The sequence below is a fragment of the Austrofundulus limnaeus genome, unplaced genomic scaffold (assembly GCF_001266775.1).
Source record: "Austrofundulus limnaeus strain Quisiro unplaced genomic scaffold, Austrofundulus_limnaeus-1.0 Scaffold20, whole genome shotgun sequence".
In the NCBI taxonomy this organism is placed as follows: Eukaryota; Metazoa; Chordata; class Actinopteri; order Cyprinodontiformes; family Rivulidae; genus Austrofundulus; species Austrofundulus limnaeus.
In genome coordinates this window covers 1,659,875-1,676,338 of record NW_013952422.1, presented here as the reverse complement: position 1 = coordinate 1,676,338, position 16,464 = coordinate 1,659,875, and the positions used below count along the sequence as shown (strand labels likewise).

The following is a 16,464-nucleotide window of genomic DNA, read 5'->3' as shown; positions in this document are numbered from 1 at the left end:
CACACACACACACACACACACACACACACACACACACACACACACACACACACACACTGCTCCCCCAGAGTGTGTATCCTCTCCAAACTCCCAGCTTCCTCGCTGAGGAAAGAGGGGACTAGATTGTCAGGAAGAGGGGAGACAGTGGGGATGTGACACAACAATGGCAGGAAGTAACTTCAGATCAGCACAGATTAGTGCAAGACACAAAAAAACACCTCCGACACGGCAGAAGGGACTTCGCAAACATCCCCGGTGATAAACAGGTAACACAAACAGTGCCAAGGGTGCAAGACTTGTTGTGGAACAAAACCTTTTTCCAATGAGGAATTCATAAACAGCTGCCTATATTCAATCATGTCTTTAAAAAAATGCACGTTTTATTATCTCTTTTGAGATTTGCAGCTTTAAAAGGGAAATATTGAAGGAAAATATTCTCTTTTTTCTGACAGAGAGCAAATATTTGGATAATTGAAGCCACCATCAACTTAAAGTCAATGCCTCGTTTGGAGGAACTTAATTTAAGCTGTTCAGATTTGCAGGAGAAACAAAGAGTGGCACACATCCCAATAACTACACATTATTTAGCCTTATTTAATCATTAATAAATGGTTTGTTAGCCTTGAAAACATTAATTATGGATGATTTATACTCAAGCTGTACATTAACTCATTTAATCACCTCCAAACCCAACATGCTCATTGTTTATTCATGCTTAAAAATTCTATATACTGTGTAAATGTATGCATAAATGTACTTTCACACAGTGTGTAAGTGAACGTTTGAACCGACTATGATTTCAGTCTGATTTCCACAGGTGGAAAGGAACTTGTGGCCCATCAGGGTTTTTTTTCTACAAACACTAAAAAAACAACAACTTTGCCTTAGAAGGGTTCACAAAAAGGCTTAACTCCTACCAACTGCTTTAACTCTTGATGTGCTGCCAGATTACATACATACATTACACATTATATAGAATAGTTAATTCATGAGTTATTATAAACAATGAGTGTGTTGGTTGTGGAAGTAATTAGTCTTTATGGATAAAGCATTAATAAATATGTTAATTTATAGATTATTAAGTATGATCACCTCTAATTAATTGTATTTTTTAAGGTTAACTAATCATTTAATAATGATTAAGCAAGGTTAAATAATGTGTATGACAGTTATGTGATAAATCACCACCAAATTTAAATAATCCCAACAATAGTTTCATATTTAGCTCTGTCAATGTATGTATAAGTTAATGCAAACATTTCCTTCACCTAGAAGGTGATGTACTCTGTCTTTTTGCAGACATTAGAAAGCGCGCCCCTCTGAGCAGAACACAAAGCATCAAATGGGATGTTGGAGCAAAGACAGGAAGAAGTGAAATGTAAACATAAAGGTCTATCTGTAAAGGTTTCCTCTTGATGATACGGTCAGACTCTTAGAAAAACAACCAGAGGCCTTCAGCTCTCCCTCTTATTGTGTCACTACTCGTGCAGCAAACGCCACAGCCTACGGTTTTAGGCACAGTTAATCAATTTTCAAACAAACGCGATGAAATATAAACCCTGGGACTTTAAAATGTTGCCATAAAGAGAAAAATAGTGTCATAAAAGGTTGCAGAGAAAAGATTTTCAACATGTCTAGAACAGAAAGCTCAACTTAAAATAAAGATAATCTACCCCCATGGTCTACTATTTCATGGCATCACCTTAAATATCACCTTCTGCAAAAAAATGTACAGGAAAGGAATGCTCAGGGTTATTTTGACCACTATCAAAGAGCCGATCGTAACTAAAGATAACACATTTTTTGTGATGCACTTTAAATGACCCTTGTGTTTTGTTAAAAAAAAAGTCTTTTGACTCAAATATCGTCCACACATCAGAGTGTAGACAGCCCGGCTCCACAAATCTCACTCAAACATCACTGGATTTAACCTCAGTTTGTCAAATGATTTAAAAAGAATAAAGGGTTTCAAAGGTCTTTTTGCAGCACTTAATTCTACAGGAAATGAACATTTAGTCACGTGACCTACAATTAAAGCAAACATCTATCTTAATACGTGTTCTTTCAGCTGGCTCTTCTTGGTTTGTGTGAGAACAACTCAATTAGAGCAACGGACAGCAGCTGTGCTGTGACTTGGAAGGTGTTTAGTAAGGTTTTCTTTTTTTATGCTGATGTTTTCTCTGGAAAAAAACATTTAGCAAAAACATTAAAACACCTTTTTTTTCTTACACGTTTATTTTTAGACTAGTGCTTTGACACATCTTGGCAAAAAAAAACCCAAAAGCTATCAACGCCTGTTTCGATCAGCTTTTTGCATGTTTTATTATCACAGCGTGAGCAGTCCTGAGTATTTATTGACTTTAAAATGTAACACCCTGTTGCCCACAAACTTTCGATGACCTCATTGGGTTGAAAAAGTCTTCGTATCTCACTTCCTTTTTATTTTATCTTTTTTCTCATGATAGCATTTCCTACACTCAAGCTTGAGACCCATCTTTACTGCTGGGCTTTTGATTCTGGCAGATTGGAGATTCTTTTAGAGCTGATGGTTTTATGTTGTATTTCTGTATTTTATCTCAATTTGACATATTTTTGAACATTTCTATGTGTCTTTGTTGTTTGTCTGTTCATTTGGCTGAACTGTGAAGCACCTTGGTCAACATGTTATTTTTTGTCATGACTTATTGTCAAAGGTTTTCTATTAGGGTTCCGATGTGGGCGAAACTCATACATTAGTTTTTATGTTGTTTTTATGTGCTATAAATACATAAAGTGACTGACATCTCATAAAGGCTTTAAGCTGACAGTAACTACTATAACTATTCAACTATACTATAACTATAAGGAGACTGGACTAATTAGTTGTATTCATCTGTCAAATTAGTTACTGCCAGAGATTTATAGTAACTAAGTACATTTACTTCATTACAGTATTTAAGCAATTTTTTTGAGGATTTGTAATTTTACCAATTATTTTTTGAAATAGGTAATTTTACTTTTATTTCATTACATTTTAAAGCTAAAAATGATACTTTTTCTTCTTTACTTTAAAATGTAACACCTAGTTACTCGTAACATATCAAATATGTTGGAACTCATCATAAAAGATGTTTATGCACTCAAAAAAAATAAGTGTTGAATTTTCTCAACGAAGTCATGTCAACTGGCTCCATTAAACCTAGTTGAGTAAACAGAGCAAAGAGTATACATATATTGCTCCATTTACTCAACCTGGCTTTGATTCAGTAAATTCAACAGTTTATTTTACTTTTACTTTCCCAATTTTTGTGAACAGTTATATGACTTTTACTTGAGTAGTCTTCTCATCAGTGAAATTTTTACCAAAGTCATTTTCCGTTCATGTAATTTTACTTTTACTTAGTTATCTTTCCAAGTACTTTATAGACCTCTGGGTACTGCGGAGTACTACTAGGGGGTAGCGTATATCTCTCACACACCAGAACTCACAGATTGCAACTGTTTAAGATGTTCTGGTATTTATACGAGACTTTGGAATGGCGATTAAAAAATTAAATATTTTGTTGCTGAAAAACAATCAAACTTTTTGTTTGTTTGAAAAACTGTTCTTGGCAGTATATTTGAGTAGAGTGACGATAAAACAAACCACATTCACATGCATGTTGTCATACTGTATATGTACCAATCTCTTCTATATGCACTGTAGATGCTTTTCAAATATAGAAATGATCCACGGACACCATTTTGAGTAGAAGCTCTTTCGTGTGGAGTTAATGAACATGCATATGGTGCTGTTGGACTCTTGGTGTAGGTCAGACAGGACAACATCTGTGCAAAATTTCCTCAAGATCTGATCGTGTGGATGGATGAACAAGCTTGAAAGAACAATTTTCAGTCATGTGTTTTGATTCTTTTGTCCGCTGCTTGGTGGCAGTTGCATAGAAACACATGATGTCATGAAATGACAGTCCTTTATCAGAGCTAAAAAGTTATCCTATGTTGAATAGTTTTTGAGCTATTTCATATGTCCAGACACCAACTTTTCAAATAGTGCCCACACTTGAAATATGGGGTCTATCACAAAATCGTTTGCTAGCGCAGTGCAGGTTGGCGACATCTATATTCCTACCAAACTTCATGCTGTTTGGTGCAGCTGTTTCTGTGCTGTGGTTGAACAAAAATCTCTGAATAAAATAAATAAATGAACAGTATGACCCCCGCTTCGTGTAGCAGGGGTTATAATAAAATAAACAGTATGAAAACGATATGACCCCGGCCATGCAAAGCGGGGCTCATAACAGCTGTGGCTTGATTTCCAAGCCAAAGTTTGAAAAAAATAATGTAAAATCACTGATGTCCCTTGGAAACAAGTAGAAGCTGATTTGAAGATGGCAACTTTCAGCTCTTAAAAAATGTAAAAGTAACATTTTGTTTGTACAGTATTATACCCTCACAGGCAGCTCAGGCAACAATTTGGCGTGACTCCCGAGGCCTCTGGGAAGTTCTTACAAAGGAGATCAGGGGGAGATCCCCAACAAGCGTTCCCCATCATTTCCTACAACAATTTATAACTGAGCGTCCAACAAGCTGACGGATCTGAGATCACTGGGCCCGCGAGCTACCGTTCACCAGAGAAGAGCCATAAAAGGATGGGACCCACTTCCTGTCCACTGTCCACACAGCAAGCATCTGTCTGACCTTTGACGCCTTCCACCGCGGCTTCCTGTCCCACACGTGCAGCTCGGCTACTTAAAACTTTTCATCGCCTCTTCTGCCCCCAAAATGTGGGAAGGTCACAAACAGGAACGTCCACAAGGCCTCACTCACACTGTGTCCATATACAGCACGCTTCCTTTATTTCTTTAAATGACCCTTTGCTCACGACAGAGCCACTTCTTTGTGAAGCCGCTTTCCTGAAGAATCCGCTGAGTTCTTATCCGTCCCACTCGCCTACAAAACAACCGAGTCTCTGCTTTATTTTCCCTAAATGTCAACAACGTCGCATGCGCTTTGTCCTTCTGTAACCCTAGTTCTGAGAAGTTAAACAAAGTTTACTTATCCTTGAGTTTCGGGTTTCAAGCCTCTGACCTTTGCACCCTCTAATCGGCCCACTGGACTGGGAGCCCGATGGGGGGGAATGGCAGATGGAGGGGTAAAGCTGTGGACCCTCAGTCCTCGTTAACAAAAAGCTTCGAAGGAGCTTTAACTGCAGACTATAATCTCCCAGACGCTTCACACATATGGCTTCATGAGATCATCCACTTTACTGTACTCACCCCGACCCCCAAAACAGCTTCAGTGCATAAACAGACATCACGTGTCAGATATCTGCTTACAAACACGTTACTCTTCATGCCTGAGCTGCAGATATAAAATTAAAAACAAAACGTCTTTTTTTAAGGTTTAGTGGCAAAAATTCATTTAGTCACTTGTGCTTTATGACACTTATTTAGTCACATACTTTTTCACATCCAATTTTGTCACATTTCTTGTTTTGCACATTTTCACATGCATTTTACCCACTTTTTGGTCATTCCGCATCTCTTGCCACATTGCAGCCAAATATTTTTTTCACATTTGTAATTTGGTTTTAATCAAAACCTCTTCGTGATTAGATTAAAAATGAAAATGCTTCTATTTTTATGTGCCTACGTGTGTCTGCTGAGTCTAAACGTTTATCCAAGTGGTCATCTTGAATCTAATTTAGAAACATCATAGGTTTGCTGGGAGCAATGTGTTGACTCAAACATAGCTCCTTGTTTATGTGTGAAATTAATACAACACTATTTTCAGATGGAACAAGAAGTTATCACGCTGTTGTACATTCATCCAGGCCATGGAAAAAAAAAACTAAATAGATTTTTATTCTGTAGTTGACCTTTTGCTTCCTTTCCGTGGAGCTTTCTAAATAAAACTTAAGCGTGGAGCTGCAAGCTTTTCAAGCTGAGCCTAGAGTCTCATGCAGATTGAACTCGCACCCCTCACAGTGGAGAGTCATTAAGGCCCATATACTCCAACCAAAGCTGCAAAATCAGCTATTATTGTTGCACTTGGCCGACTAAAATTGCATCCTTTTGTTGGCAGTCAGTCCATCTACAGCGGTTAGACAATGAAACTGAAACACCTGGTTTTAGACCAAAACATCCCTTTCAGACAGCTTCCTCTTGCGTCCACAGTTAATCCTGTTGGATGTGGTTGGTCCTTCTTGGTGGTATGCTGACATTACCCTGGATATCATGGCTCTTGATGCATCACAAAGACTTGCTGTCTTGGTCACAGATGCACCAGAAAGACGTGCACCACCAGTTTGTCCTCTTTTGAACTCTGGTATGTCACCCATAATGTTGTGTGCTTTGCAATATTTTGAGCCAAACTGTGCTCTTACCCTGCTAATTGACCCTTCACACGCTGCTCTTACTGGTGCAATGTGCAATTAATGAAGATTGTCCACCAGGATGGTCCAATTTAGCCATGAAACTTCCCACACTAAAAGGACAGGTGTTTCAGTTTCATTGTCTAACCCGTGTATGACTCTTCCTGAAAACTCAAGAAATTCAATTGGCCAAAAACTCCTGGATGGAGAGAGCACATCGTACTCTGGTGAAGCTGTCTGCAGAAAGCTGTGGCGCTATAGTCAGAAATTTGTGGCCAAACGTTGGATATCAGGGAGGAGTCTTCAAGCGGGAATAAACCCAGTGCTGTGACGTGTACAGCAGCAGTGAGGGGGGTTTCTCTGTGCCGTGTGTCTCATGGGCTATAAAAGATGTGAGTGAATATTAGAAACTGGCCAACACGTAACCAGGAGACTGTTATGCTTTGGATCAAGTACGTTGGGCCTTTGGGTCTTGGTGTGCCAAGGTTCACAAAAGAGATGCTTTAGTTAATTATATTAGTGGTTCCCAACTGAGGGGGGCAGCAATAGGGTGGCTGTGGTGTAGTGGTTAGGGGAGTTGCCCTCTAACAGGTGGGTTGCCAATTTCATCCCTCGTTCCAGCCATCTCAGTCGTTGAGTTTTTGGGCAAAACCCTTCATCCACCTTGCCTGATGGCAGCCTCGCCTTTGTCAGTGTGCCCCAGGGCAGCTGTGGCTACAATGTAGCTTACCACCATCAGTGTGTGGATGTTTGTAGTGTGAAGCACTTTGGAGTTCGACGGGACTTGATAAAACGCTACTTAAGTTCAGTCCATTTATCATTTTACCAAAGAGCACAGGGGGGCCCTTCACAAGGTCTGTTTAGATGTTATGAAAATATCAATTTGTTTGTATATTTAAAAAAAAAATCACTAAAACAAGTTTATTTGTACAAGTTAAACACTGTATAACTCAGTTCCAAATAAAAATTTGTAACTATTCACTTTGATCTTTTATTATTTTGATAAAAAGATAAAAGGTTGAACGCGTCAACCAGGGGTTTAGCTTGGCTTGGAGGAAAGTAAGGGGGGCTTTGAGGAAAATAAGTCACTTTAAGGTGTTAAAGTAAAAATGACTGGGTATCAGGCTTAACGCTTAAGTTACACAAGAACAATCTCTGGTAAAAGCATGTTTACACAAGCACAGCAAGTCCTTATTGAATCCCTGTAGTTTCCACGCCAGGATCCATGCCGGCGCTGAGATTTTGTATTTCAGCGGCACACGTATGAGCGCAGACAGTTCAGCCTGAAGAATGGAAACAGCTACACCCCATAATGGTGAATACATGAACGTTTGTTCGAGTTGCTCCTATGGTGAAGAGTGAGTAGCGCTCCACCACTGATACTGTTCATCTATTAGCATATGAGCAGAAAATCTAAAATTTGTGTTCACACGTGAGGTAAAGGCTCTTGTAGGAAGGATTTAAGGGCAGTCTTGTACACGAGTCTGCTTCTGCAACATGTTTTCTCAGCTCAGCTCTGAATGCGGTTCCAAGGGCACGTCTGGGTCACATCTCCTCCCCTCTCTGTGCAGATTAGCCATAAAGACAGTCTCCCATTAAAACCCACCCTTGGGTCTTAGGGTTTAGCCAGCGTCACCGAACACTAGGAGAGTAAGACAGGTTGGGCGGCAGGATTGGTTGGGGAAGGTTGCATTGTTTAAAGACAGTGAAAGACACAAGAGAGATGATGATGATAGAGCATCCTCTGAGAAGACATTCTTCTCTTCACAGGAATAGAAAACAAGCAACAATAAAGACTTGAAGCCTGTTCTGTTGGGTGTTGTTAAATTAAAATCCTCTCCTTTAGTCACAAATCAAAACGGAGACGTAAAAAAGACCATAGCAATTTAAGTGACTGGAGTAATACACGCTGGAATGTCCCTGATGGGTTTACCTAAAAATTAATGAAGGTTTTCGTCAGCCTTGGGTTCGGAGCGCAACTGAATCTTGCTTGGGGGGCGGGGGCAGAAAAAGGCAGCCTGTTTTGTGCGCAGAGGTCTCCATTCAGAGACCAAAGGCTGATGGCTGCGTGAGGGGCTTGAGGCGGCGCTGTGGGAATTTATCCTATTTGAGATGCAAATTCCTCCAAGAGCTGAAAGAGCTGGAGAAACAGGTGTCCAAGGAAGTGTGCTGCAGCACGACGGAGGGAGGGAGGGCGCTGACTGACAACACAGGGTTGATTCAAACGCTGCCTGTTCATTCTCATCTGCACTGCACCTTATTTCAACTTTGTCACAAAAACTTTTGAACAGACAGAGAACGTGTCGTCGTACAAATTTGAAACAGAATCAATCCAAAAGGTTTGTTGTCTCAAAAGCAACTTGGTTAAAAAGCAGGCATCGTGTAGATGCAAAGTCTCTGAAAATTGTTGCAAATGTAGGAGCCCAACTGGATAAATCTGTTCTTTAAATCTGTGAGATTTGGTGACATCTAGCAGTGACGATGTAAACTGCATTGATATGAATCCTAAACCTCTTGGGCCACTTTCACGCATTTTTAACTTGTTACTCTGCTCCAACACTCCTGATTCAGTAATGAAATTACCTCTTCAAGTTCTGCAGAAGCCTGTTTATCATCCATTCATTCAAATCAAGCGTGTTGGAGCAGAGAAACCTCTAAAACATGCAGGATACCTCAATAAAAAATGAATATATCAGAGTAAGAGAAAAAAAAATCCACAACTTTTACTTTAAAAGTTTACACTTTTATAACCAACACAAACCCTCGTTCTTTCCATAACAACATTTCTGACATACAATCACTGAGCAAAACAATAATTTGAATAATCTGGTTACATCACAAATAATGACAAATGAACAACCTTCTGGAGTAATAAATGTTGACGATGATTTCATTTACACAAAATGATTTTTTTAAAAAAGTTATTCATTATTTTTTTTACAGGTTTGTGTCTCTTCTGATTTTCATTTTCTTTTACGTTTTCCAATCCTGCTTTTAAAAACGTCACGTTAATTTCTTGCTCAAACATACAGTAGATTTAAAATGGTTTAAAAGCTGATTTCATTCCATTTTTTAAAATCCAATTTCAATATTTTTTTTTCAAAGAAACCAAAATCCTTGCATTTTCAACTAAAAATATATATTCTGAATTTCTCTCCTTTCATTCTCAACATAAATATAAACTCTTCTACCCATACAAAAATATTTAAAAATACGATATTACTTAGATATACTATAAAAACAATGGATTATAAATCTTTGGTTTTTTGGCATAAAATGCTCCTTCATTTGATTGTCACACAGCTTCATTCTTACTGCTGCTCTCTGCTGAGGCTGTTGTGTAATGTCAGGACGCCCCCATGTGTTGACGCAGAGTGAGGACAGAAAAATGACACGACTGATCCGACGCTCTTCTGTGCATCGGTGGGAATGAAACTAGCAAATGTAGTTGGCAATGTAGTGACTAATGTGGGGAAAACGGACAATTAGAGCAGCTCAACAGAAATTATGAAGCTCTAAAGTAATTTGGCACCATCTATAAGAATAGCAGCAAAAAATAAGCAATAATAAGTAGATATCTCTGAACGGTTGGTCCTATGAAACCATTGGCTTCAAATTAATAGAAGTAAATCCTCAGAGGCTATGCTTGCATGCACAATATTCTGATTATTAACTTTGCTTTTAGGTTAATAGATGGTAAAGCCACAAATTGGAAAATCCCTTCATATTCCTGCATCCATGTCACAACATCACGACTACATGAAATCCCTCTGCGTCACTGCAGTGTTTGAGCTCTTCTTCCAACTTATTCCAAGAGGCAAATCTTTACTCAAATTCTTTCCTCGCTCCATAAGCGCTTCGTCTCATGTAAATCTGTCTGCACTGACGCAAATCTGCAGCACGTGTTGCAAAATGCCATAAAAAGTCAGCAGGATGTAATAGTGCAAATCAAGGCGTGTGTCCATCTACAGAAGCCTCATTTGGTTATTTCATACCCTAAATGTGAGTTTATTCAGATTGAGATGATCAGTAAAAGTTAAAACTGTGGTTTTGTTCAGAATAAGGTGCAAACTGAGTTAATATTAGAATATAGCTGCACATGTAAACACAGCCACTGAAGTGTTTGTGATGTTCCATAAAACTACACTTTAAAACAAAACAAAAATAAATCCCCCCAACATAAGTGTAATGATTGCAATGAAGGCTGCAGGAAGCAGGGTTTAGATCTACTTCAGCACCTAGGCAGGATGAAAGGTTACGCCTTCAGCTTCACAGACTTTTGGATACATTTATGTTCACAACTGTTGAGTGTTGCTGCTGAAATAGAGCCGTATGGAATGCTTGTTTGTAAACTGGTGTGCACTTTGCGCTGCTACAGATACGTGTCGTGTTCGGAGCTGGTCAGACTCTCTTTGGACCCCTCTACTATCATGTGTTTGAGCAGTGGGGACGGGTTACTGGAGGGAGCGTAAGGGTTGACCACCTCAACAGGAGGGAGGACTGCCGTGTGTCCATTTTCCTTTTTAGCGTGTCTGCTGCCCGTGGGTTTGTCTAGCGGGGACTCCACGATGATGGTAGGTCTCTGCCACAGCTCCTGCCGGCTGGGTGGCTCAGCGGCTATGATGGCCTTAGCGCCGTGCATCCTCGGAGGGGACTTACTGCAGAGATCTCCATGAGTCTCCTTCCAGCGCCGCAGCTGAGCTTGGTGCTCCTTCTCAATGTCCTTCTCTGACACTGGTAACTCTATAATCTGAAACACGAGACCGAGAGCATGACCGACATGCGAGTTCACGTTGTTTTACTGCCGTTTTAGAAGGAATTCTGGATGCAGGAAAACAGGTGGGTGGGCGTGCACTCAGTGCAGGGTCAAAGCAATAAAACTGATAGCAGAACCGTACCTCACGGACCAGAAAGGCTTCATGCGTGTACTGTGGCTGGATGGCTTTGAGCAGCTCCATCGTCTCATAAAGACCTTGGCAGGACTTCAGTTTCTCTTGAGTTCCCAACATGCATTTCAGGAGGACCAGGCCCACTCTGAAGAGGATCTTCACTCCTGAGAACGGCACCACATTAAAAAAAAATAATAATAAAAATAACATGCAGCTTATGTGAGAAGAAGCTTGACATGATGCAATAATCTTTGGTAACTGTTATGTTAGTTATGTATTTTTAATAACATATTTCAACTAGAGAATTAGCATTTCCTGCAATAACGCACTGGGAAAGATTTTTGCTGAATACCAAAAAAATAAATAAAAAATGAAGCTGGAACAGAATAAAATTAGGTAAAAGAAAGTAGTGAACTTAGCAGGAAAAAAGCTCAAATAAGCAAAAATGTAGCTAAAACCACAGAGAACATAAAATAGCAGAAAACAGCTGAAAAAAAATTTAAGTTAGCAGAATAGCGGAAAGTTCAAAACGATAGCCAAAAAAGCTAAAATTAGCAAAATAGAAGGAAATAGAAAATAAATATTTGAGTTCATATAAGTAAAAAAAAAAAGGCAGAACCAGAACAAAAGGTTAAAGGTGCAGTAAAGATTTACGAACATTTTAAAGGGTTTTAAGGATATTGAAAACAGTTCCATTTATTTTCAATGAAAAAAACCATGGCCATAACAGCTATATGTCTGAAATACCAGAAGTCATAGTCAGAATGCCCTGAAGGAGATGAATGTTTTAATATGTAAATCGTTAAAATAGCATAAAATTTGTGGAATAATGCTGAAAAATGGACAAAAGAAAGAATGATTTATTATTAAATCTGCAGTGATTTCTGTGTCTAAGCATGTTGAAAACTAAGCAAGAAAACTTTCTTTACATCATTTCATTTGTTAAAGTTTATCTTTGTAGACCTCTACTTTTATTGTATGTCAATTTAAATGGCTTGTCATAAAAAACAAGCAATACATTTTCTATTAGAACTGGTTTTATGTCAATAATTAACACCGTTGTTGTTCTATCACACAAAAACATGCTGACACAATAAGGCCAAAAACAAAAGTGAATATAAACACCATAATCAAAGTTTTTATTTTTAGGTGCAAATTTAAGATAAAGACGTTTTGTTGCAAAAAAACTCAGTTTAATTATTCATTTCCACCTTATGATTAAAACAGTTTTGTTGTTTTTTTTGTTCAACATTTTTTAAAGTAGACATATCCTGCTTTCCAGCAGCTGGATATGGGCACCAGTGACCCACGCGACCCTGAAAAGGAAGAAGCGTGTACAGAAAATGGATGGATGGATGGATATCCTGCTTTTAAATCCTTCTTTTTCACATTCATATTATTCAGTTGGGGTCTATATAAAGTGGAACTGCAATGCTTTGGTATGAATTCCTCCTTATTGTAACTCCACAAGCCCCTCTTTCCCCCTTTTCTGAGGTCTGTCTCAGATCAACTCATTTTGAGGCTGTCTCTTTAAATCCAAACAAGACTCTTCACACCCCGCCTCACCCCAGCTTCCAGAGCGGTTCATTCCAGTTTGATTGAGGGGTTTATGAATTTCTAACGGTGCAGAATCTTTTTGTTTACAAATTAATTAAAAGATGTGAACAACAGAAGACTTGTCCATCCATCCTTACATGTTGGAGCCAGAGTCTGACCCAGAACCAGAGGAAGATGAAGACAACGTAATTGTAGTCTGTAAATCTAGACCTTATTTGGCAGTTCTGTCACATAAACAATGACATCATAGAAAACAGAGAAAACTGACCAGGTTGAAAAAAATGACCCAAACAGAATAAAGATATATTCACAGCACCAGGTGAGACTAAATTCTAATTTTCTGCACTCATAGAGACTCCAAGTCCACAATAAAATGTATTTAACAGCTAAAAAAAGTGAATTTTGCACAATATGTGCCCTTTAATAAGCTACACATTTTTAAGCATTTCAAACAAATTATTAGAAGTTAAAAGAGGATTAATAGTCATGTTAAACCTCAGTCAGTATCTTTTTTGTTTGGTCACAAGTCTGTCGCAGCTCTTCTCTGACCTGCTTCATCTAAACACAGGGAAATGTTTACAGGTTGTGCACCTACACAATGTTCATTGGTCACACTTCCTATTTACTCAAAGTTATTTTAACTTCAACTGATGGCCAACTAAAATAAATTAATCTGTCAAATGTGCTGTAAAATGCTCTAAATAAATTTGTTTTAGTTTAACCAAAGCATCATATACAAGTGAATCTTGGCTGCTCACCCTCACAGAGGAACATATCCCAGACTCGCAGCACCGAGGCCCACGGCAGAGTCCGGGAGAACGCGCACATGAACCACTCAGTCATGTACAGGACGGGCTCCAGTTTGTGTTTCTTTAGGTGGCGGTGGGCCACAGGGGACACCCGCCGCAGCAGGGCGTGCAGGATCTGCCCGTCCAGCTGGATGGCCTCCTGCAGAAACAAACGTCAGCAGAGGGAGACAACAGACTCCTCTCACTCTGCCTGATCTGATTATTGTGTCCTTGTTGCTTTGTCAACACCTAGCATTGTAATGCTGTTAGCTTACCACTAAGCATGAGACTGGCCTGACAAGTCTGACACCAACATTTGTGACACATACCACACAGCCGAATAACAGAGATGTTTTAACCCTGAACTCTGTTTCGCTCACGAACTAAATGCACTTTTAAAACATTTAAACCGAAGAGGCGGGGTTAGCTTTAGAGCATGAATATTTGATATATTAGACAAGTCACGCTGATGTATTTTTATGACATACCAGCCCTGTGCTGTAGTATCCAGGAAGGTATTTTTCACAGATCTGGACAAGAACCCAGAAAGCATCCTTGGATAAAACCAAACGAACACGTTAATGAAAGTAAATCCTGGCGTTAAAGATTTTCTTTTTTTATAAAGATCAATGGCGACAGGAAACAAAAGCTCCTCACCTCGGCTGGCATATGCATGAGGAGTACAGCAGCGATGGGAGCCTGAGCCTGACAATAACCTTCTTCAGGTCGATGCAGAGTGTAAGCCTTCAGCACACGGAACAGATCCTGCTGCCTGCATGTCGAAATGTGAATTATACTGCCTTTTAAAACCATACTCAGCCCGTAAAGATGAATAGAAGAATCTTAACTGCCTTTCAAAGAAATCGCTCACCCGTGACCTCCTCTCGCTGCAAACATTTCATGGAAAGGAAACTGTCGATGAAGGTCCCTCTCAATGATGTCAACCCAGTTGGGATCTCCTGGCTGCTTGTCTAACTCCTGAAACCACAATTTATAGATTATAGATTACATTTGTGACCATTTTTATATTCATGCAGTGGTGGGCACAGTTCCCCTAAAGCACTAAAACACTAATAGTAAACACTGATTAGTGCTTTAGGGCTTTAGCTATTTTTTTTAAATTCATTAGTGATTAGCACTTGTTTAATTTATGGGCTAAACATAAAAGCACTAACTGAGGTCTTTAAACGTTACTGATCAATGTTATTGTTCACAGTTGAGGATGAAAACTGTCACACATTGTGTTCATATGTGTGTCACTTATCTACAAGGTCACGTGTCAAACCCAAGGCATGTGGGTGACTCCCATTTGGCCCAGCAAGGTCACTAAGTGACAACATTCTGCACACAGTAAATAAGATTATGTTGACTCTGAAGAATGTTCCACGCGCAGGGTTCCTACAGCTTAATGCAAGTTAAATTTAAGACTTTTTAAGACTTTTTTAATGCCACTTGAAATTAAATTTAAGAACAAATTCGCAATAAACACAAATGGGGAAAAAACAGTTGGCGATAATTTTACCTAAATGTTTAACGGAACGACAAACTGCGAGAAGATTTTGGTAAATTATTAAAAAAATGTCACTATTTTAATATTTTATACAAATTACAATGATCCTACAATGTGTTAATATTTTAAAGACCTCAGAAAGATTGGTTTAAGACATTTTAAGACTAATTAAGGCCTTATTTTTGAATTGGTGAATTCAATGACTTTTTAAGGATCCGCGGGAACCCTGATGTGTCAACTGGATTATATTAGTGCTTTAGAATTAGCTTTTGCTAAATTTTTCAGAGTGTTAGTGCTTTAGAATTAGGGGACCTAAATATTTGAGTTAGTACTTTAGAGTTAGTGCAACTAATATTTAGATTAGTGCTGCCCACCACTGCTTAAATGCAACTGTAATTCAAATCCTCCAAAATATTTCAGCTAAATCATCATTAAATGATTATTTAGGTACCAACCTATCCAGACTGTAAAACGGAGACATCAAACTAAATGTTGTGCATTTTTCTGCTTTATCACGATGTGCACAATGCAGCTGAATAATAAATATAACACGTTTGGATCTGAACAGGAACCAGAAGTCTGCAGCGCACCTCAAACTTGCCACGGTTCTGCTCCCTCTTCACTTTGCCGCCAGTGAGGTAGAGCCAGGCCCGGCCCCGCAGGGATGGAGGAATTCCTTTCTGACAGCGCTCTTTCACCTGTTAGTTAACAAACATGTTGTTGGTCAGTCTGCATGACTCAAACCTTTAATGACACTCACTTAAATCCTGACGACAGCGAGGACATGATTATATATTTTCACACTTTTAATAATATAGTATTTTATCTGTGGATTGGTTTAGGCAGCACTTTTTTGTGTTTTTTGGCCATCCACTTGTCCCAGCTGTTCAGCATCTCCAGCCATTTCGCTTCACGCTGCCTCAACACCTCCGTTGGGATCACTTCAGCGCTGGGAGGATAAAACAGATATAAGAAACAAGAACAGTTTCAGATTAACTAAGAAAAGCTTTACTGTCCTCTGAGCAGTTAAGACAGGAGACTTTTGTCATTAGACGGGGTGGTAAAGGAGCTCATCTCTTCCTTGTACATACAGGAAGTTTTCTTCTATAAGCTGAACACTTGCCATCAGAGTGAACTGGAAGGAAAAACAGGAAACTGTGGGGGAACTTTCCCCTAATTTAGCGAACTACTGCCTTGAACAGAACGATATCCTTCTTGCTGTAAGGAGAACACAAGCTGTGTTTTGGGCACAAAGAACACAAACCTGGCTCAGTGAGCAGAATATTTATATCTTATCTCATTACTCATCTTGAACAACAACATAAGAAACAAGCAAGGTACTTTAACCTCTCTTGAATGTTTTGAAGC

General features: G+C 39.1%; 1 protein-coding gene across 1 annotated transcript in view; it reads right to left on the bottom strand.

Moving 5' to 3' along the window:
• Positions 1-9,060: 9,060 nt before the first annotated feature.
• Positions 9,061-16,464, bottom strand: part of LOC106514494 (TBC1 domain family member 10A) — a 14,386-nt gene continuing 6,982 nt past the window's right edge. Inside the window, exons 2-9 of the mRNA XM_014003791.1 lie at positions 15,946-16,045; positions 15,687-15,794; positions 14,458-14,564; positions 14,244-14,358; positions 14,075-14,140; positions 13,557-13,746; positions 11,251-11,405; positions 9,061-11,102 (exon numbers count right to left, since the gene is read on the bottom strand). Coding sequence (XP_013859245.1) covers positions 10,725-11,102; positions 11,251-11,405; positions 13,557-13,746; positions 14,075-14,140; positions 14,244-14,358; positions 14,458-14,564; positions 15,687-15,794; positions 15,946-16,045 — 1,219 coding nt within the window. The 3' untranslated portion in view covers positions 9,061-10,724. The remainder of the gene's footprint in view (positions 11,103-11,250; positions 11,406-13,556; positions 13,747-14,074; positions 14,141-14,243; positions 14,359-14,457; positions 14,565-15,686; positions 15,795-15,945; positions 16,046-16,464) is intronic.